General features: G+C 34.2%; 2 protein-coding genes across 2 annotated transcripts; both read right to left on the bottom strand.

Moving 5' to 3' along the window:
• Window positions 1–441: 441 nt before the first annotated feature.
• On the bottom strand, window positions 442–7,605 carry LOC106721723 (ATP-sensitive inward rectifier potassium channel 1). The gene is made up of 9 exons (XM_014516763.2): window positions 6,808–7,605; window positions 4,913–5,039; window positions 4,308–4,496; window positions 3,744–3,815; window positions 3,241–3,348; window positions 2,883–2,989; window positions 1,881–2,033; window positions 1,105–1,224; window positions 442–774 (listed from the first exon to the last, which is right to left on the bottom strand). Exons 1-9 carry the CDS (start codon window positions 7,347–7,349, stop codon window positions 447–449), a joined length of 1,746 nt encoding a protein of 581 aa, XP_014372249.2. The 5' UTR covers window positions 7,350–7,605; the 3' UTR covers window positions 442–446.
• Window positions 7,606–7,987: 382 nt separating this feature from the next.
• On the bottom strand, window positions 7,988–18,984 carry LOC106721719 (ATP-sensitive inward rectifier potassium channel 11). The gene is made up of 10 exons (XM_045684255.1): window positions 18,550–18,984; window positions 16,138–16,288; window positions 14,894–15,085; window positions 12,614–12,685; window positions 12,129–12,239; window positions 11,392–11,498; window positions 10,525–10,674; window positions 9,733–9,852; window positions 8,880–8,978; window positions 7,988–8,211 (listed from the first exon to the last, which is right to left on the bottom strand). The coding sequence occupies exons 1-10, from the start codon at window positions 18,963–18,965 to the stop codon at window positions 8,094–8,096; spliced, it is 1,536 nt and encodes a 511-aa protein (XP_045540211.1). The 5' UTR covers window positions 18,966–18,984; the 3' UTR covers window positions 7,988–8,093.
• Window positions 18,985–23,591: the final 4,607 nt, after the last annotated feature.

The following is a 23,591-nucleotide window of genomic DNA, read 5'->3' as shown; positions in this document are numbered from 1 at the left end:
GTCACACGTGTAAACAAAATTTTGACGCTGTGACCAATAGTAGTAATATGTTGGGACTTTTTGTTAAATATTCGGATTATGTCATGCCGCTCATGCCACAAGTGTCAAGTTTATCAGTGCTCAAGCACCTGTAAAATATTATATTACAAAGAGAAAAGATTTGATTGTTTTTTACGTTGAATAAACTCCGAAACTTTCCGTAGTTTTATTATATTATATATTCCGTAGTTTCGGAGTTTAGTTTATAAACTTAGTTTACCTTCGGTGACCCACAATGGCTACATGTTTATCGCCTAGTGACATCTAGATTATCAAATGTCAAACAGTTTTGAGGTGTTTAAATATGAGCAGATAGAGGGCGTGGATTTTTAATCGCAAAATTTAAAATTAGCAAAACAAAAGAGTCGAATTGTCATTTCTTTATGTTTATTAAAGTTAATAATAAATTAAGAACTAAACTCAACACCATTCTTATTCTCTTCTGGATAGAACCTTCTAAAATTCCAACCGAAACTCCTTTGCGTGCCTGTTCTTGTAAAAATGGGAGATGAAGGTACGGATTCCTCTATTTTAGACACTGTCGAGGATTCTTGACTCAGTGACATGTTTGTGGGGGACAGAGACATGTTTGTTGGAGTAAGAAGGTTATTGGACGACTTAATATCGTCTTCAAATAACTTCAGTCTACTCGCACTGCAGAGTGGCGTTTCCACTTGCTCCACAGTGTTCAGATTATCCACATCAATTACGTAGGATTCTTCTTTCTTGGAGTATCTGTAAGATAAGGAAATATATAAAGACTGCAGTTAATCTGTAAGCCTAGCACGAAAGTCTTTTATCTGTGAAAACTGTAGTCTTTTTCTAAAAACTATAATATTTAATTTCAGCATCAACGCCATCTTTTAAGGACACAAAGAAACCGTTGTTAAAGTAACATTTCCGTGAGTTGTAATAATGTTTTGGAAGGCTCTATTTAAAATGTACAACCATTTTGTAACAGTAATGTTCCCCGTTTCAAAATATGAGTCGAGAAGACAATAAAATGTGTTTTTATGAATGTTTCGGAAGTGGAAACCCATTAAAATATAATATTCTTATATTTACTTGAGCACGTTCTTGAAGCGGTATCCCCAGATGATCTCCTTGGAAAGGTAAGATGTCCTGCTTTGAGTCACTGTACCCATGTTCTTCGAGGATCCTGTCAGACACACCACAATCTCGAACCTACGGACAAAATGATTGAATTTTTTATAGTAAAATACACAAAACATGAATTTGACTGGATATTGAGCGAACACCACTCTATCCATAACAGACATTTGCAGATATTAATTTTTAAGTTGACATCTGCAATAATTTAGAAGGTTGCAGATGCGTTGCTTGCCTTTAATGGACAGAAGAGGCGCATAAATAACCCAAATAATAAAACCAACCAACCAACTAAAATAATAAAACCCAAATTTCCACTTCCCACCCAAACCCACTTCCCATTCTTACATTATAAAAAAAAGGTCGGTAAGAGAAGATGACTAGAATATGTCAACCGTCACACACATTCTTCAGACGAAATACTTCGCAGTAAAGATGTTGGTAGATCTATATAGATTAAGCCAGAGAGGTGGCATAACACTCAAAACCTTTGCCTTTTTAATTACAGAAAAAGATAGAATTTCCCGCGGGAATTCAAAGAACTAAAAAATATAGTTGTCATTACATTTTAAGGTTAGAATTGATATGTGTAGCTTCATTTTAATTATTTAACAACATAATAAACGCATTTTGGCTTCAGTTCTTATGTTTTCATATTCAAGTGGCCTGTCTTCTGTCTGATCGTGTTAAATGGAACAATACTCGTGCAGCTAATGCAGACTACTGTTTACCTGTAGTCCATCATGTCCTGCGCAGAGAGGTCATAGAGCGGGCTGCGGGAGTCGATAACGTGCGCCACAGTCACCGGCCACAGCAGAAACGCGCGCGCTTGCTTCAGCCGCAACGGGTGAATATAGTTGTGAACTATTTCACCTTCCAACGTCCTGAATACATTGTACCAATAGTCATAGTACTTGAATATACATTGGGAACAAGTATACTGTGTTCTGAAGTGCTAATTAACTGCGTATTAAGAAATTCACGGCTGAACATCGCAAAATAGCTGCGCGGAACATAAGGTTAGACGGGCGAGGCGTACAGGAACACGGGGAGGACATTGCGTAGTGATCAGATGACCTTGAACCGCCGAATAAGTTGAAACAGCCCATATCTCCCTTTAATTAAATGTGCCATTTATTTTGATTTTTTTACTTTTCTTTGGAATTTCATCTTAATAATGTTATATAGCGCACACTGACGGCTTTAACGCCGTGCTGCGCAAACGGATAGCTTCGCTTTTACGCAGAGTGCGGGACAGCCCCAACACCATACTAAGAGGCCTTAGCGGCAAGTTTGACTGTCCGATAGTGCGAAATTGGGTAAACTTATTGGCGAATGTAATGTTACATGGAATAAATAAAATAAAATGCGAATGTTTATTACTAGGTACCTCCAGAACAGTTGCATGGATTTCGATGAAATTTGGTATAGATGTAGAACAGAGTCTGGTAGAACACAAGCTACATTCGATCCCGGTAATATATGGGATGATACCATGGGATACTATTTAAATAATTACTCAATAACTCTGAAACGGTTCAACATATCATATAAAAAATTTGGCACAGATATAGTGCATATTGGCATGGTCTTAAATAACACATTATACTATTAAATTCCGTGTCAACGAAGTATCGGGCAAAAGCGCCTAAAACAATGGATTAAATAAAAAGTATGTTTTCATCTGTTGGAATTAGCCGAGGATATTTTTAAATTATAATGCTGTAAGGTACCGTATAGGTTTTAGCATGTAGGCGGTGATTGTAGAGCCAATGAGATGCAGATTGAGTAAGTCCCACACGCGGAACTGCAGGCAAAGCTCGCCATCGCGCAGGCACACCTGCACACCACATCGCATCATACAAACTTTAAAGCAACAAGTAGAAACTTTCACATGTGGAGTGAAGCCGAATTAAATTCTACATGGGTCTGTTCTTATTAATAACATATTTGTACAAGGCGAGAAATATTAACCACAGTATTTTTTTATTATGAATCTTTTTCAAGTTTTCTGTTCACAAAAGATAGTTAACTCATCTACAATCTTTAAACTATATTGCAGATAAAAAGGTAAATTTGAAACAAACTTACTGTAGCTTTCTTACTGAATCCTACGGACGAGAGATGTCGGTTTGGTCTGACAAGTTTTGTAAACAGCAAACTGGACAAGCCTCCAGACAAAGCCGTACCCGCCACTATCTGTAATAACATTAATTTTGCACCAAATTGCAATATGTATTTTGTAAATAAGCAGTTTCAAAATACGTTATATATATATATACTAGCTTTTACCCGCGACTCCGTCCGCGCGGAATAAAAAAAAATAGAAAACGGCGTAAAAATTATCCTATGTCCTTTTCCTGGTTCTAAGCTACCTGCCCACCAATTTTCAGTCAAATCGATTCAGCCGTTCTTCAGTTATAAATAGTGTAACTAACACGACTTTCTTTTATATATATAGATGTATATATATATATATATATAACTATAACATATATATATATATATATATATATATATATATATATATATATATATATATATATATATATATATATATATATAACTATAACAAAAACAATATAAAACTCTACCTCAAAAACCATGACGATGATAGCTTCAGGACACTCCTCGCTGGGATATCGCACGCCGTAGCCGATTGTCATCTGCAAACAATTTTTTCAGTTGTTATTGTTGAGTGCAAAATTAAGATTCTGCCAAAGAGGTGGCAGACCGGCCACCATGACCTTTGCCTTTTTGTGTTAGAAAACGATGGACGGAAAGTAGCGCGGGAATAACCAACGAAATGTAGCGCGGAAAGTTGTTAAAAACTTGATCTAATAGTTATTAGAGAACATATCTAAGTTATTTTGTTAATTTTTAATCGCAATGTGAAAAAATGTAGGACTAATAAACAATATTATTTGCAAGTTACAAATTAAATTTATAATTTAAAGGTAAAATTAAAACATTTCTACGGAATATTAAGTCGTGAGTTACATTGATTCCAAAGATTATAGAATTCATTCAAATTCAATGTAAAAATGAAAAAGATTCCTTTACTTTGTGTTATTTCTTTGATGCAAAACCTTTTCCAGAAAAGAAGAGGTAGACTTTTTTAATTTGATCTTAAGTCAAACAAATATAATTCAACAGACCTGTGTTTCAACAGACATCATAAGAAGACCGGCGAATGACGAAGTGCCAATAACACAGTGCTCCTTGCCATCTCCTATATCATCCCGATAGGAGGAGGCCACAGCGTACCAAATGGCCGCAAATACGAACCAGAAGACGAAGTGAGCTACTATCATTAGCAAGATTATAAAACGCCATTTGCTGTTGATCTGGAGAAAAAAAAATACTAGAACACATCGTTCATTTCATCTCATATGTGTATGTTCAAGGTTCTTTAAATAAGAAGTGCGATACACATCTAGAGAAAGTTTATTACACATCGAGAGAGATTACACATTTGGGAGAAATTACACAATTAGGTTAGTCGACATCACAGGAGACCGAAGAGCTGGCAGCTACCTCGGACAAAGAATTAGTCTAGCCATTCAAAGGGGGAACGCTGCCAGTATCTTCGGAACCTTGCCTAAAGGGACACTTTTTAATGATATATTTTAGTTTTTATGTATTATATTTAAATTAAATCCATGTTTATTTCTATTAGAAGTAATGCTTTACATATCTAGAGGAAGTGTATTACACATTCATAAGATGTGTTACACATTAAAGGGGAGTGCGTTACACATACCACGGTATTAACTATGTCGCGCATGTACTTGATAGACTTTGCGGGTATGTTGGTGCGTACTGGGACATTCTCTTCGCCGCTCTTATGCACCACTCGGCGAGACCTGATCGGACGGCCGTGCTGACGTCTGCAATATAACATTGATTGGTTCTTTAATGTTGCTGTCAGCGCTGAGATATTGACTACACAGTCAACTTCACTAAATCATATGAAAGTTACTACCGTAATTCCAGTTTTTTTTTGTTTTTATGACGAATAGTGGTTGTAAATGGTTCATGATGTTTCTCCGAACCAATGGGACTTAGTGTTTTTAAGAAGTTACACATGAAAAATATCTTAAGAAATATTTATTACACATATTTATTTATTTTCTGATTTTATAATTTTTTCTTAATATAATGGAAAACAATAAATATTAAAAAAAATATAAAAAATCTAAATACGTCGGCAGCGGAGACTTGGGCCCAAGCTACCGGCGGTTAGGCCTCCAGAGACAGAAACCTCCTCACAATACGTGCCGTACTCAGAAGTACCGCCTTCTGTACTTTATCGTAATAATTAAGTTTAAATTTATTTTTATTTAGTTTAATTTAATTTATGATTACTATTTATACAGTTTTGTAGGACATTATATTAACTGTTAAGATTATGTATCTTACTAATATTATAAATGCGAAAGTTTAGATGGATGTATGTTTGTATGGAGGTATCTCAACGGATATCGTTAAAAGTTGGCAAAGTTGAACATTGCCTGGTAGAAGACATAGGTTACTTATTATGTTTTTTTTAATTCCACGCGGACATTGTCGTGACAGCTAGTTTCAAATAAAATAAAAAAATAAATTAAAGACAAAACATTTAATCGAGACTTGGTTTTTAAATTAAATGCAAGTAAACTTTAATTTCATGGATTTAATATCACCGGAAAGGTGTGACCAATAAGTAAATCTATGGTTAAGAATTATCAAACTACAGATAAAATAAAAATATTGTTTATGAATCAAAAATTTCGGCGTAGTCGATGACAGAGCTGTGATCTCAAGAAAATTCGGCGATAAGCGACACTATCGACTTTACTGATTAGATAATTTTGAACAATACCAAATAGGCGTGTACAGAATACAAAGAAAAAAAATAGGACTAGTTGTCAAAATTATATTTAGTTGTTTAGGTAAAAAGAGGTAAGAAGAAATCAGATACAACAGGAAAACATTACCCTCTTTATTCAGGTCAAAGAAAAGAATAGATTGAATCTAAGATGTTTTTAAAGTTATAAGTTCTATCTTATAAGTCATTAGCTTTTACCCGCGACTCCGTCCGCACGGAATAAAAAATAGAAAACGGGGTAAAAATTATCCTATGTCCGTTTCCTAGTTCTAAGCTACCTCCCCATCAATTTTCAACTAAATTAGTTCGACCGATATTGAGTTATAAATAGTGTAACTAACACGACTTTCTTTTATATATATATAGATTGGGTTGAATGAATAAGTTTCATTTATCAGTTTTCAAAAAAGCATGAAAGTTATAATGTTATCCAGGAACCTAATATAACTAGACTATAAGAACTATAACTAACCCTATAACAAGACATTATCATTTCTTAAAATGACAACGCGGTTGATTTAAGTTTTATAATCAAGTAGGTCAAGGTGTTGAAAATATTTTTAAACCGATACAATCGTTTAAAGTTCAGAATAAGTTTATCTCTGTTTCCTTCATACGGAATGAGAGAGATGGAAGAAAGATTTTGTAGAGGAGTTGGTATTCATGGTCATAGAATCGAAATACGTACACGTAGTAAGTTTTCATTTAATTCCGCGCGGACGAAGTAACGTTCGACAGCTATTTAGAGTTATATATAAAACTAACAAATATAATTTTAACTTGTTTACCTTCGCTTTTTTCCTTTCTTTCTTCTTTTACTAAACGGTGTAGAATATCCGTGAGCTCCGACTAAATCGTCCGGGTCATTATAAATACTTTCAATAAAGTCGATCCTGTCGTATGTTTCGTTTGTTACATTGGAACTGACTATTGGCTGTGTCGAAGCATCTGATATATGTCTTGTTTCTGATGATTTAGGACTTTGTGATTCTGTTTCAACATCTATGGTCATTGTTAAACCATTATCTGTGGTTTCATCCTCACTGGAATATTGTGACATGTCTGATATTTTGCTATTTATGTTTTGTTGTAGTGGGTTTGAATCTACATTCGTTACGACGTTAGGGAATGTAATTTCTTTCCCTTCGACATATGTTTGTGATATTCTGTAATGTTTCTTCATCTCTTCGTTTGTATAAACTTCTGTATTGGCCATTGCTGGTATTTCTATTGACGATCTTCCTGATCCATTGCCGATAGCAGCTGAATAACTTAATGATCTTTCTAATGCACGTGTTCTACTTCCACGTCTTTCATTGTCGAATTCCATCTTAATGTTTTATAAATTTTTCATTAAACAATCGCGTTTTGATATTGTCTTTAAATAAAGTTCTTGCTTCATTTATTGCACTGTTATTGATAACTTGTTTACTTTATTCATGTTCTGATGAATTGCACTTTATGTTTAATTATTTATCTTTTGTTATTATATATATCTTGCAAGTTATTGTCTTGTTTGAAATATATTCGCGTTGTATGTTGGAAGTGCGTTTCACAACTAAGTGTCGGTTATCTGAGACGAAAGATAAGGCCCCTTTTATCCTTATAAAAGATAAGAAACAAATATATTTGTACTGATTTTATGTTTTGATCAATTCACGGCCTAGAATTGTGAAGGTGCGTTGACTTGTTCAAATAAACAGCGCAAACGCTTACCTTTGTTTTCAATCTACGTTAATTTTATATCATTTAACGACTTTAATTGAAGTTATATTTTAAAAAGACTACGGCTTTTTGCCACACTGTAAAATAAAATCTAAGGAACACAATAAATAGGTAATAAATTAATAAATCATAAAAAACAAAAATACATTTTATTGAACATTACCGAAATATATATAACATAAAAACTACAACACGGAGATATAAAAGTTTTTTTTTAAATCTCTCAATGACTCAATTGAATTTGAAAATCAGTTCATTCGTTCAACAGATCACAATGGAATTGATATAAAAATCAAACATTTATATACGTGAAAATATCAAAAACATCAACAATGTCGCAAAGTTAATTCTAAGATTTGTCCCTCCTTTTGAAAGAAGACGTCCTCTCAAGATGGAATGTGGAAAGTTTCTCACTGAAGCTGCCCGGAGTACCGGGACAGGCGCTCTCCTTGCTGGATGTACTGGAACTGAAGGTGACAGAGATATCAGTATCTTACCACCGCATTACAGCAATAGTGACCATTTAAATAACTTATCTTACTAATATTATAAATGCGAATGTTTAGATGTATGGATGGATGGGTGATTGTTTGAAGGTATCTCCAGAACGGCTCAACGGATCTTGATGAAATTTGGCATAGATGTAGAACATAGTCTGGAAGAACACATAGGATACTTATTATGCTTTTTTCAATTCCACATGGACGGATTCGCGGGCAACAGCTATATCTTCTTATACATAAAACTAGCTTTTTCCCGCGACTCCGTCCGCGCGGAATAAAAAAAAAAAGGGGTAAAAATTATCCTATGTCCGTTTCCTGGTTCTAAGCTACCTGCCCACCAATTTTCAGTCAAATCGATTCAGCCGTTCTTGAGTTATAAATGGTGTAACTAACACGACTTTCTTTTATATATATAAAATTCTCGTGTCACAGTTTTCGTCACCGTACTCCTCCGAAACGGCTTGACCGATTCTCATGAAATTTTGTGAGCACATTCAGTAGGTCTGAGAATCGGCCAACATCTATTTTTCATTTTATTTTTAACTGCGCGCGGACGGAGTCGCGGGCGACAGCTAGTTATCTATATTTATCATTCGCCACCCTTCACACAATCAAAGTTGATTATATCAGACCTGTAAAGTTGTTGTGCGCTGCAAAGTGGTGTATCAACTGCTTGTGTTACGTCCAGACTTGCGTAGTCTACCACATACTTCTGCTTACGAGGGTCGTATCTGGAAACATTAAAGGACATAAGTACGTTGATTTTATTTAGGCTAGACTTCATACAAATTTAACATTATAACTTTCAATAATTCGCCAATTGGACAAATTGACCATCTTCAATCATGTCGAAAAAGCAAAGCGGCTGCTGTCCATAGACATCCGCAATTGCAGATGCGTTGCCTATCTTTAATCAATGAAGGAGGGGACGTACAAAAAGAGAATATTTCCCCTTCTTTTGCACTCCTTCCTCCGTCAATTCCACTTCTCCATTCCGTCCTTTCTTTATAGGAAAAGGGTGGAAAGGGAAAGAGGACTAAATTTAGTCCTCCAGTACCACACTCATCAGACTGTGCTTGGAATTACTTCCACTTTACGTCTGTCTTCTGTGTGGTCGTGGTATTTCACCGGACGAGACCCATTCTTGCAACAGATGTTGTTGCTGGCGTCTACCCTTGTTAAGTAAAATAGAGGGAAAAGGAAGAAAGGAAGGGAAAAACCAAGAAGTTTATACGACAAGTAAACGAGAAAAGAGATAACGTATCATATCAGGAAGAAAAAGATGCCAAAGATCAGGTGAAATGTATAAGAAACAAAACAATAGGTCTTAAATAAAATTTCCACTAAGACGCTAGTCGCAAACGAAATCTTTTATACGAATTCGTGAGTACTATTTCCACTGGCGCGACCGCTATTATAAGATACAGTCGCGTGGTACTAGTGTGCCAGTGAAAATGGTCATTTAAACCCATGAATGTTACCAACTTAACGACTGGTGGGAAGCGATGTCCCCAAAGCACCTCCCGCGGCAGGTAAGAGGTCTGACTTTGGGTGAAAGTGCCCATTGATGCAGACGCACCCTTCAGACTGATTGTGATCTCGTAACTGGAACAAATATCAATATAAATGCTTGAAAATTGTACAATAAAAAAGTGATAATCCACTGGCGTAATACTTCTTTAAAAATCTTTAATATTTTTCGCGCGTACGTATGTTTGTACCTATTATGAATGTGGGTTTGTATGTTTTTGTGGCGATTTCAAGCCGATCTTATCGAGTGAAGTGTCATTTTCAGTTTAAATTACATTTTAAAAAATCTTTGTTATAAAACACAGCTAATAGATGGCGCTATTTTATCTATTAGGGCCTCAGTTATACTAGTTTTTTTTTCAACTAAAGTTACTTTATTTTAAAGTCACTGATTCCTCTCATTACAATTTTTTTTGTCAAAATGTAATGAGAGAAAACAGTGCCTAAATGTGTCAATTTTTTGACATCAGAATACCACAATTGGGAATTTCAAAGCGTTTATTTAATTAACAATAACTTAATTAACTTAAATAACCTTTAATCTTACTAAAATTATAAATGCGAAAATTTTGATAGATATTTGCAAGAAGGTATCTCTAGAACGGCTCGACGGATCTTGATAAAATTTGGCTACACATAGTTTTAAAGTTTTTTTTTTAATTCAGAGCGGACAAAGTCGCGGGCGACATCTAATGTCACATATAGCATACCAATTTAAAACGAGTTGTATACTACATCATAACGTACCTATTATTAGCAAAGTCCTGCGGCGTGTAATTATAAAGCGGGGAGTTGCAATCTATAACGTGTAGTAATGTCACCGGCCACAGCAAGAACTGACGCTGCTGCAGCGGCAGCGAGCGCGCCAAGTAGCGCACCACCTCGCCCTCCTTAGTGCTGACCATGAGAGTAATATTATTCACCCCTAAGTTATGTAAAAAAGCGTAGACAAACTATATGATATACCGCCGTATGTTTTAAGTTAAGAAGTCCGACATAATCCTATCTTGCCTTCACAAGTGCGGTATACGTAGATCCACACAAAAAAAATGTTAATTGAATGGTGCCATAAGAAAATAAGTTTGCAAATATGTTCGATGTATAGGACAGAAGAGTGGAAAAATACTTTTTTTTTACATTAATTCCTCCGTCGCTAAAACCATTTCTCTTTTGTCAAACTGAATAATAAGTTTAAGATGGATAAACCTAAATTATCCAAAGTTACTAGGTAGAGATCCTAATCGATCCCTTCTATCTTACTATTGTTATAAGTACGAATGTTTAGATGGATGGATGTTTGTTAGAAGGTATGTACAAAACAACTCATCAGATCTCGCTAATAAGAACATATTCTGGAAGAACATATAGGCTACTAATTAAGTTTTTTTAAAGTTCCGCGAGAACGGAGTCGCGGGTGACAGCTAGTTACGTAATAAGTACATTTTAAACATCTGAAAACATAAGATGATGTCACAGCCACAATAAGTTTTAAAGAAATATCAAACAAATAAGTATTGTTAAATTATTTTCCTTTATTCCCCGCGGCCAAAGCCGTGGGCGACAGCTAGTGTATACATATAATATTGGGTACTAATATTCCCTTATATAACTTACCGGTAAGTGCTGACAAAGTGCGCGGTGAATTCAGAGCTGATGATATGGTCGTAGTTGAGGTCCCAGGCGCGGAACATTAGGCACAACTTGCCATCGCGCAATGACACCTGAAACCATACAGTTCGATGGCTCCTACGTAAACTGTTGCAAGTTTGAAACGTAAATTATGCAAGACAATTTTAATAATTGACATGATTATCAAGACGCAAGCAAGAAAATACAATAGACAACCAAAATTTACAATCCTTCTTATTTCTAACGTTAGCTAAATTTTGACAGAAATTAGTATTTATCAAGTTAATTTAAAAGATATAAAGCTGGTATTAAATTGCAAAATTGTAGGTTACAGCAGTTTACGTAGGAGTCCATCGAGTTATTAAAGACTACGGATTTAAGACAATAAATACATTTTGATATTTGAAAGGAAGTCGCTGTATAATTTGCGAATCATAAATAATTATTTAAGGGTAACTCGTGATATTTTTAAATGATATAGAGACTGTGAACCTTGTCAGTTTGTAATCTGACAAGACACATTATAATCTGTGATCTGCCAGATAATTGTCGAATACTGGTAAAGGAAAACATCGTGATGCAACCTGCACATCCACGAAGAAATTCAAAGATATGTGCAAAGGTAACTCGAAGTCAACCCGTCAAGGACCAGTGTGGTTGACTGACAGTCACCGCTGACTTGAGCCTGGCTTATTTTTATTAGATTACCGATCTATACTTACAACAGCTTTCTTACTGAAGCCAACGCCATCTCTGGACAATTTCTCCGGCCTAGTTAGCTTAGCGTAAACCACGCAAGTCAGTACACCCGATAGACCAGTACCCAGGATTAACTGGAATCATATATTGTTAGTTATATACTTATGTTTATTTTATATGTTTCAGAACAAATTAAAAAAATCTAGTAATTAGAGATTTTAATTTTTGGTTTTATAATTCTCCAACAGATGACGTTTGAAATACGAAAATAAAACAATGAAATTAAATCTTCTATTTTTAGTAAAATTTAACGATGAATAAAATCTAGAAATAAATTTAAATTACAGTGCCAATGTCAAAATCTGAATGAGTAACAATCTCTTAGTGAAGTTTACCTCAAAACTGTAAACATTGTGAGATAATGTAAGGGTGTTTTCGCTCACCAATGGTAAAGAGTTCCAGAAAACAGGCAGCTTATTAAATTGTAATATTTTTAAATATAACAAACCTGCATGATGAAAAGAAATATCGACTCAGGACATTCTTCGTCAATAGCTCGATCTCCAAAACCTATTGTCGTCTGAAATAATCACAAACCTTTATAAATATACCAACTTAGTATTAAATTAATTGCGAACACAAATGGAAAAAAAAGCGTAACTTTAGCAGCCATTAAATTAAAGTTCATAACAAGACAGGAGCCATTTTCTCACGCATTTTAACCCAGTTAATGTCGAATTAAAGGAAAGAGTTTGTTAATGGTAACTCTGTGCCACGCGTGGGATTAACTGGGACTCGAGTGAACCATAGACTTATACTGAGGTCCGTAAAAAATTGTTTAATATATATTCAAGATTCTGAACTGTAATAATTTTGATATAATTAGAGACTTTCTTTTAAAAGAAATTTTAGTGCAACAGCAAAAATTAAAACCTTTCACAACAAGTTAAAACACGATAAATTTTCTAAGAAATGGTTTGCATAATTTAATTTCGTTTTATAGTGCAGTAAATTGTCATTACCACAACAAACTTTTTAATTGAGTGTAAAAAAAGGGAAAGTCTCCGTACGAAGTATACCTAAGTGCAGACGTTTTTGTATAGTTGTAATGTATTATTGAATTTTCAACACTTATTTGTAAAAAATACGTTTTGGAAAATTTTCAATGTTCTACGCTTTGGACGCGCTACTTCTAAATGTGTCAACTTTCTAAACAGACGAATAAACATCAATTGGTTGGTCGTTTAAGGAAATCACCGGCGACCGTTGTTGTGAAAGAGGAGCAATTTGCCTCAATAAGGCAGATTGTTGCCTCAATCAGACGTCGCGTCCGCTGACTAATGGTCTTTTCAAACGCTTTTATAATTGACATTCCCGGAATCAAATGAAAATTGATTAATGATGTTGGATCGACTGTTCTTTTTTGCAGAACTTTAGAAATATTTACAGCTCTAAATTATTATACGGTTAAAAGTCGGAACAAAGATCACATGAGATAGGTAATGTAGGTTTTTTTTATATCATAAGGTTGCAAACGAGCAAACGGCCATCTGGATTCACCGTTGCTCATAGACGTCCGCAAATGCAGATGCGTTGCCTACCTTTAATTAACGGAGAAGGGGACGCACAGAAAGTAGATAGTTCTCCTTCCTGTGCGTCCCCTCTTCCGCCAAATCCACTTCCCCTTCCCATCCCTTCCTAATAAGGGAAGGGTGGGAAGGGAAAGAGGACTAAAATTAGGCCTCCGGTACCACACTCATCAGACAAAACGCGGAATTACTTCTACTTCACGCCTGTCTTCTGTGTGGTCGTGGTATTTCACCGGGCGAGCCGACCAAATTCGTGCACCCAACAAATATTGTTGTTGCGGGATCTACCACTGTGGTAGGTCTAAATTATTATAAGGTGAGAGGTTGGAACAAAGATCACATGAGATAGGTAATGTAAGTTTTTTCTATGCTTCAAATTATTAAGAAATAGTGACTGCGATGTATATGATTCATTATTAAGACTTGGATATTAATCGTACAATCAAATGTTGGCTGAAGCTCTTTACTAAGAGCTAAGAGAGAATAAAATTAACTAACTTTAACTAAAAAAATTAACTTTTATGTTCGGATAATTTTTCCAGAGTGAAATTCTACGATGTTCCTTTGACGTAAGACTTATTTTATACAATTACAGCTTTGTGTTACTACAATTTAAGTTTCAACATTCATCTCGCAGATATCCTGCACATTGTGAGCAATCCTGCGACAACAATACGACTTGTTATCTCATCATGTCTCCACATTGCAGCAAAGAATGCAGTCAAATTGTATAATAAGCCATTTAGACCTTATACTTGACACTATGGAATTTTTTAATACATACTAATGGCAGAACCCAATAATTAATCTTTAAAATATATCTGGTTAATTATTTATTACTGGAAAAGTTCAGCGACTTTAAATAAAAATGGCGTTGATTTTTCAAAGTTTACTTCTTGAACAAAAGATCAATTGACGTTCCAAAACAGAGCCAGAACGAAAAGAGTTACATCGTACGTTATGTCCCACCTTGGCACAGGTGGTTTAAAATTGTATACTTTGTCTTGATACGACAGTAGGTACACGACCGTGGTGGACTACAGCTTCATTCGACTATCAAAATACGACTGTCAAAGTCTGACACGATAAGTAGACATAAGGCAACTAAGACAGAAGACAGTACACCAGATTGTCTCATTGATGTAACTATTTTCACCGGCTGTGAATACCTAGTTATTAAACATAACTTCTTAACTAACCTGAGCTTCAACCGAGGCAAGGAATATAGTGACAAAATCCTTGCCGCCGGTGACACAACTGCGTGACGGCGGGTCCGGCTCGAAGTCGTAGTGTGCTAGCGCTGTCACATACCAGAAGACGGCGAACACCAACCAGATAGCGAAGTGAACCACTACAGTACCTATTACGATCCAACGCCAGCGGAGATTTATCTGGAAATAAAAACTTATCTTGAGGGGTCTTTTAATAATCATCAGCTCACTATACGTCCCCATTGAGGGGCTCGGAGCCTACCCTAAGTTAGGGGTGACCAGGCTATAGTCAACCACGCTGGCCCAGAGCGGGTTAACTTCACACATATCATTTCTTCTCAGATATGCGCTGGTTGCTTCACGATGTTTTCCTTCACCGTAAAAACGTCGGATAAATGTAAATATGTAAATCGAAAATCGAAGAACACATTGTTACATGGCGGGATTCGAACCCAGGACCTGCAGATTGCAAGTCAAGTGCTTAACCACTGAGCCACCGACGCATCGAAAAATCTAATTCCAAACATTATATTTTCAAGCAAAAAGCAACGTAACAAAATTTCTTCAATGACTTTGAAAGACTGAAAACTTGGTGTTCCCGCTGCTCGTTTGCCCCCTTCTCTTATAAAAAAAAACTCTTTTGTTTTTTGTATTATGTCTATAATGTACAATTATTATTGTTATTTCAGAATCATTGTCGGCCGAGTGACATTTATATCTGAGATGGATCCTCTCAAGAATTAGGATCAAAAATTTCTTTGGAATAAAAAAAAAAGAATTACGAAAATTGGACAACCAGGAGCGGAGTTTTGAAATAAAAAAAACGTACAGAAGAATTGAAGGCCTTCTTTTTGAAATCGTTTTAAAAAGAAATGCTGCCCAAGGTCACGTTCAAGGTCAGTTATTGTGGGCAAAAAGAGAACTACTGAAATATTTAACAATACTGATTTGTTTGAAATTCCTTTATAACTTATTGTAGCTGTGGCATCATCTTTAGTTTTCAGAAGTTTAAAATGTACTTATTACGTATCTAGCTGTCACTCGCGTTTCCATCCACTCGGAATTTTAAAAAAAAAAATTAATTAGTTGCCTTTGCTTTCTTCCAGACTATGTCAAATTTCAGGGAGAACCATGCAGCCGTTCTGCAGGTACCTCTTGCAGATAGCTCAGATAGATCTTGTAACAAAACATCCATCCATCCATTTATCAATATGTAATATGAAATAACTTACCAATGTATGGAAAGTATCGTTGAGCAGTCGAATCTTCTCGAATGGAACGTTAGAGATCAAAGCCACATTCTCGACTCCGTTCTTAGAGACCAATCGTTTAGGGAAGTCACCATAAGCCGTTCGATTGCGGAAGAACGGCTGATGTTTCGCACTGGAAATTATAATAAAAAAAATAAACAAAGACCTGACAGACCGCCAAGTTCCATCCACACCATCTCGATGGCTGGCAATTCAGAACCGTGCGGTTTTCGCGTAGCTTTCTACCGCGTACCGCCGCGTTGTGGAAAGGTCTGTCCTCGGCGGTATTTCCAAACCGCTACGACTTAGGGTCCTTCAAGAAGCGAGCGTATCACCTTCTCAAAGGTCGGCAACGTATTTGCGATTCCTCTGGTATTGCAGATGTCAATGGGCGTCGATAAACACCTTGGTGTTCCCGCTGATCGTTTGCCCCCTTCTCTTATAAAAAAAAGATACAAAGAAATCCTTCATATGAAAAAATATTCTGTTTATAGAGATGTTCTGATGGTGAAAACTCTTCGACTCTACATCGAAAGACAATAAGTTTTTGAAGAAATAACGGATCTCTTTACTTCACTTCATTTTCTTCTATTTATCTCTTATCTCTGGGTATAACATATATTTGACTATATCATTTATGGCAGTAACGAAAAGAACATATAAAAAGATTTCTCGAGATCATTACAACTTAGGAAATCAAAACAAAGTAAAGAATTCAGTTCAAATGACGCTAATAAACTTAAACAAGAAATAAGACGATTAGCAAATAAACGCATTGCGCGAACACTCTGCCACAGATAAATTAAATACAAATACTAGCAATGACTAATTTCTTACGTCAAGAGGTATTATAAAACACTAGCTGTCGCCCGCGACTCCGTCCGCGCGCAGTTAAAAAAAATTTAATAGAGGTATGAAAAATAGGTGTTGGCCGATTCTCAGACCTACTGAATATGCTCACAAAATTTCATGAGAATCGGTCAAGCCGTTTCGGAGGAGTACGGGAACGAAAACTGTGACACGAGAATTTTATATATTAGAAGATGTACGTGTTTACTTCCTTTCAATTATTTAATTTTTCTCTAAAAGAGGCACTCATTTTGATTTCACGACTCCGCAAAATGGTTGCGCTGTCAACTTATACTAGTCTCCTCAGTCATGAGTAGACCTTAACCTAAGTTAGATGTGACTTGATTATAGTTAATCATAATGGTCCATTGCAGGTTGACTACACATATCTTTGGATTTCTTCAGAGATGCTGGTTGCATTACAATATTTTCCAACTCCGTAATTTCATCTTTGCAATCATACTAATATTATAAATGCAAATGTTTAGATGGATGGATGTTTGTTTGAAGGTATCACCCAAACGGCTTTATGGATCTTGATGAAATTTAGCACAGATGTAGAACATAGTCTGGAAGAACACATAGGCTACTAGTTTAGTTTTTGGAAGGAAGTTCCTTATCGCGCGTTGTGAAAGGGGGCTAGACGGAAAAAATTCTTACGAGAAGTTGTCACGACACTTTTTGCTATAGTAAGTATGTTAACGACGAATGAGCGCTACTTCACCATGGCAACGACGTGACAATATATAACGAAAATTCATAGAAATAAAATGTACTTCTTGTGAAGACTTAAGTTTTTTATTCATAGAATAAACATTGGTTCCTTCACTAATTAATCGAAAGGAACTTCGTTCCATCCGGGTGTCCCTTGACACCTCTCAAGTTTTTTTTTTAAGTTGCGGGCGGACGGAGTCCCGGGCGACAGCTAGTATGTAATAAACACTGCCTATTAAGAGTTAGGTACATAAAATATTTTACGTATTTTTAAAACTAATTACTTTAAATATCGCGTCTTAACTATTACTCGTCAAAAGCCGATGTTTTAAGACAAGATGACGTTTGTTTACTTTTACAAAATTGATGTTAATATTACATAAGTTTCACGTAACAAAAACTATCTTTTTAATACATGAAGCGAAAACGTTGTACCAACTTTAAGAATATTATTAACTACTAGTTACTCTTAACTCTGTCCGCGCGGAATAAAAAATAACTTAATTAGCCTATGTGTTCTTCCAGATTACGTTCTACAAATATGCCAAATTTCATTAAGATCCATTAAGCCGTTACAGAGATACCTTTAAGCCTACATCCATCAATCTAAACTTTCGCATTTATAATACCAGCTATAGCCCGCGACTCCGTCCGCGTGGAATTAAAAAAACATAATAAGTATCCTATGTTTTCTTCCAGTCTATGATCTACATTTATGCCAAATTTCATTGTGATTCGTTGAGCCGTTCTGGAGATATCTTCAAACAACCAAACCTTCGCATTTATAATATTAGTAAGATGTACCAATGTGCGAACTTACTGGGTACTTACTCATTCATAAATTTATGACTATCAGTATGTGGTTTCTTCAAGTAATTCTTCACCGGCAAATGATTATCAACTAAATGTTTTTCATCATCACGTTTTAAATTCAAACTATTATTACTCTGTGTTATTATTATTTTCGGCAATTGTTGGGATAATTTTCTTAATCTTTCCGATTTCGTTTCACTTGAATTTAAACTTTCCATTGATTTTAATTCATTGACAACTTTAAAACCGATTTCAGGATTATTTATTTCTTTATCTTTATTATCTTCTTCTACAGTTTCGTAATCATTATGATCACTTTCTTCGCTTTCTGTATCATTGTATTTAGATTTTTCTAAATAATCGAGACACTCGTCGTATAATTGATTTAATTTAACAAAATCGTGATCCATTTCCAACAAAGGTTCAAGAGCCATTTTTATATTACTTTTTTCTTCTTAATGCTTTCTTGCTATATTTTGTTCTTTACGTAAATAATCTTCCACACGAAATACTTCATTTAAAAGCACTTAATTATTTTTAATAACTTTATTAGTTTTATAATCACTAAACATATGTCAGTTTTGCGATGTCTCAGAGACGTAGATACGCCATGGCTGGTTGAGGCTTGCACGATATCTGCACGTTATCTATGTTAATTGACCAACATAAGCTGACGTGACCTTGTTGGGATAAAGTGCTTTATTCTGCAACGTCTCAACTCTAATACCCTGTACGTAGGAAGTCTTATTCTTCTTATGGTGCCTCTTCGACTAACGAAGATTGGCGATCAGTTCTCTTTTATTCTAGCTCGGTTAGAAAGTATCCGAAAGATTTACTATGAAAGATTTAAACTACGGGACTGCTTTTAATATTAAGTTATTAATATTAAATACAACGGTGATGGAAAACGTCATGATGCAAACTGCACATATAAATTAAAGATATGAGTGAAGTTAAACAATCCGTACTGGACTAGTTTGGTTAATGAAAATCTAGTGTCGAGTTCCGAAAATGACATGTATAATTTATTATATAATAATGTATTTATTTATTAAAAAATAAATAATAATCTGGTTGCAGAATAAGCTTCAGCAACGCTCGAGTTTGGAATTAAAGTTACCGGTCATCTGCTAAATGCCTTATAATACTGTTAAACTTTATGATGTTTTTTACAATATCAGATATGAAAGTAGACAAAAGAAAAAATATCGGATAAAATGTCACAAGTGCCTTAACACGCGAAAGTGGAATTGGCGGGAAAAGTGTTCCAGAAGTCAAATGGAAGTTCGTACGTACCGTAGTCGTTTAGCAAGAAGGCGTAGAAACATTTAAAAAAATTTAATTGTTAATTGTTACAAACACTATTTTTAAGTTCAAACTATTACTATTGACTCTCTTCTATCTAATTTAGAATCTGTCAAAACAGAATTGAAATAACTCTCCTGGAAAAAGACGTAATATGTAGGTAGATCTGATAATCTGACAGTGGTAGATCCCGCAACAACAATATTTGTTGGGTGCAGGAATTGTCCTCGCTCAGTGAAATACCACGACCTTACAGAAGACAGACCTCAAGTTGAAGTAATTCCAAGTACAGTCTGATGATTGTGGTGCTGGAGGCCTAATTTTAGTCCTCACACCCTTTTCCTATTAGGAAAGGATGGGAAGGGAAAGTGGATTTGGCGGAAGAGAGGACGCATAGGAAGAGGAAATATCCTGTTTCAGTGCGTCCCCTTCTCCGTTGATAATAGGTAGGCAACTGCATTTGCATCTGCATTTGCAGATGTCTATGGGCAACGGTCGTCTTGCTATTTCGGCGAATCCAGGTGGCCGTTTGCTCGTTTGCCACCTTTTGATATAAAAAGGTGTAAATTAGAACATCGGTAGTGTTGGATTTCAACGGCGATAAGTCACCCCATCCCTTCTAACAGTTTCGAATAAAACATATTGTTAGAATATTATTGTTATTTTGAAAAAAGAATACGAACGGAATGAGTTAAGTACTTTTAATACAAATATTCCGGCAGTCTTTCAAAATGTTTTGCATTTAATTATGTAAAAACATTTAACTTTATTGCAAAAAAGGAATTTTATATAATTGTAGCTTTAAAATTATATTTACAGATTACATTATAGTTGAATCTTGCCTTCCTTATCAATGTTATCAAGACGGAAGCTTAGTACCGTTATCAACATTTGACGTGTCTACTTACGCAGTGGCAAATATGAAAAAACTTAACAAATAGTGCATAACACGTCTTCACCATTATCGGTGTTCGAAGACTACCTTAGTTAAAGGTAAGCCTTACCACGCTGACCATTTTTTTATATCAAAAGGTGGCAAATGGTCACCTGAATTCGCCGAAATAGCGAGGCGACCGTTGCCCATAGACATCCGCAAATGCAGATGCATTGTTTACCTTTAATCAACGGAGAAGGGGACGCACAGAAAGAGGGTATTTGCCCTTCCTATGCGTCCCCTCTTCCAATAAGTCTACTAGGGAAAAGGCACTAAAATTAGGCTATAGAAGTATGTAATAAAACAACTTATAACCACTTCATAAATATTTATTTGTTTATACATATAGTCATATAGTTCACGTATAAGGTAAATAACATGATCTTCTTTACGACTTCAGAAAGAGTTTAAGATAAGACGTAGAGTTTAAAATGTACAGACTGGACATTAAGTGAAATAAATTAAGATTACAACAATTTTAATACCGTTTCAAATCTTTTATTAATAATAATAATATACTATTTTTAAAATAAAACACGTCTATACATTTCAATGCTCTATATTTTTAACAACATTTTGACATCGTTTTGTAAATAAAGCATCTATTTTTAAGCAATAAAATTAGACGAAAAAATAATTATATAAATTCTTATAAATAATTGGGGCAACATTAAAATTCATTCGTAGTTAATTTGTAGTGATTTAATTTATTTAAAAATTTCGTTTTTGATAGTAATGTCATGTCTGAATGAATTGCACACTTAAAGTCTATTTTATAAACAGTTTTTATGTTAATAAAAATTTTGCATTTAGTAGCACTTGTAATAAATATCTTACGAGCTATGCGTCTTTTATTTATTTATTTCTCTTGTACATACTAAATGGCAGCAATTAATAAAATATTAGGAATTATTATTAACTAGTTATCACCCGCAACTAACTCCATCCGCGCGGAATTAAAAAAAAAACTTAGTAAGTAGCCGAGACTACATCTACATCTGTGCCAAATTTCATCAAGATGCGTTGAGCCGACACGAAAATACCTTCTAACATCCATCCATCCAACCATCCATACATCTAAACTTTCGCATTTATAATATTAGTAAAATAATACAGATATGTTATTGACATTTATTAACGATGGCAGTGCGCGATGATGAGCCTTTGTCTTAAAAAAACTAAAGCTATCTTTGTCCTTGTACATTAACAATTTTGCTATCTTTTTCACACTTCAAGCACTTAAACGTTTTGTTTCTGCTTTTTATTTGTATGGAAAATGTACTAAATCTAATTATTGAAATAATTTGGCATCTACTGTACTATTTTATAGAATTATATATAGATTATAAAGTTTTCTTTTTATTTATTTGTGGTTATATTCTGAATAATGTTTTATAAGCCTTATTTCGAGAATGTTATTTAATGGCACTTGATTACATTTTGGTTATTATTAGAATGAATTTAGTTAATTGTATTAAACTAATAAATACGACTAAAATATTGGGGCTTTTGGAACGAAGTTCCTTATCGCGCGTTGTGAAAGGGGGCTAGACGGAAAAAATTCTTACGAAAAGTTGTCACGACACTTTTTGCTATATCACCATGGCAACGACGTGACAATATATAACGAAAATTCATAGAATTAAAATGTACTTCTTGTGAAGACTTAAGTTTTTTATTCATAGAATAAACATTGGTTCCTTCACTAATTAATTGAAAGGAACTTCGTTCCATCCGGGTGTCCCAACACACCTCTCTAGTTTTTTTTATTTTAAATATATTGAAATGGTCAAGCAATGATACTATAATAAAAAAAACATTCATTCCTCTCGAGAATTTTTACTTACGCCACCTTTCCCTTTATCAATAATTCTCTCCATATTTTTTTATAACCTATAAATCGAAAGATTCATTCTTAATCACAAAAATGAATATTAAAGTTAAATGCATTTTTAATTGGAATAAAAAAGGCAAAGGTTTGATAATCCCATAGATATTTCGGCTCAGTGTTAATATTTTTTTTTAATTTCATCGATTTTATTATCTGTACTTATATCTACTCACTCAAACTACACAAAATTTAATCAAATATCTTACCTACAACAACGATATTATCTTCTAGAACAATTGTTTATATTTTTAATAGTTATTATTTTAAATTCTGTATTAATTAAAATGTATTGAAAACTACTCTGTAACTATTTATTTTAAATGGACATTAATTTTTTAAATTTGTTATTTTAAAGTTTTTTCTTAATCATTTCTAATGACTTTATGAATAATATTCATAAATTAAAAATTTAGCCGCGAATTACCTATTGTTTTAACACTTCAGTTTTGCTTTTAAAATGTTTTGTATTTTTTGTAAATTATCAAACTTTGTTAATTCAAAAAACATTTCATTAAATTAATAAATTAAAAAGAAATGTCATAAAATAAGTTCCGATTTTTTTTAAGACGAACAATTATAAACAATATTTTTTTGTTAAGATGAATTTGCCGTAAATTAATTTTTTAATGTAATCATTAAAAATTTCGAACGTCGAAAATAAAATTCACAACCTTTCAATATTACATTAAAATTCTGGTCGTATTAATAATAAATATTCACGTATGTCGTATAATTAAATAAATTTGTTATTAAAAAAATATATTTAAAGCAAATGATATGTAATTAATTTGTATCTGTAATAAGGCTATAAAAAATAATAAAATATAAATTATTTTGTGCTCAAAATATTACTTTATAAATAAATAAAAAAAAGAAATTTTAAGAAATTAAAGGGCAAAAAAAAAACAAAAATAAAAAAACTGTTGTTTA

The sequence above is a fragment of the Papilio machaon genome, chromosome 25 (genome assembly GCF_912999745.1).
Source record: "Papilio machaon chromosome 25, ilPapMach1.1, whole genome shotgun sequence".
NCBI classification, from domain to species: domain Eukaryota; kingdom Metazoa; phylum Arthropoda; class Insecta; order Lepidoptera; family Papilionidae; genus Papilio; species Papilio machaon.
The sequence above is the reverse complement of the archived record's forward strand: the minus strand, read 5'-3'. Positions and strand labels throughout refer to the sequence as shown.

Bases quoted from the DNA above. Each gene is read 5' to 3' on its own strand.
- LOC106721723 (XM_014516763.2), bottom strand. From the start codon at position 7,349: ATGGAATTCGACAATGAAAGACGTGGAAGTAGAACACGTGCATTAGAA. The intron at 3,349-3,743 runs GTAGAGTTTTAT...ATGTTATTACAG, and splicing joins TCATCGTCATGGTTTTTGAG to ATAGTGGCGGGTACGGCTTT. The intron at 2,034-2,882 runs GTACCTTACAGC...CAATGTATTCAG, and splicing joins TACATGCTAAAACCTATACG to GACGTTGGAAGGTGAAATAG.
- LOC106721719 (XM_045684255.1), bottom strand. From the start codon at position 18,965: ATGGCTCTTGAACCTTTGTTGGAAATGGATCACGATTTTGTTAAATTA. The intron at 12,240-12,613 runs GTTTGTTATATT...ATATGATTCCAG, and splicing joins TATTTCTTTTCATCATGCAG to TTAATCCTGGGTACTGGTCT. The intron at 9,853-10,524 runs GTACGTTATGAT...TATTTGTTCCAG, and splicing joins CAGGACTTTGCTAATAATAG to TTACGAGATCACAATCAGTC.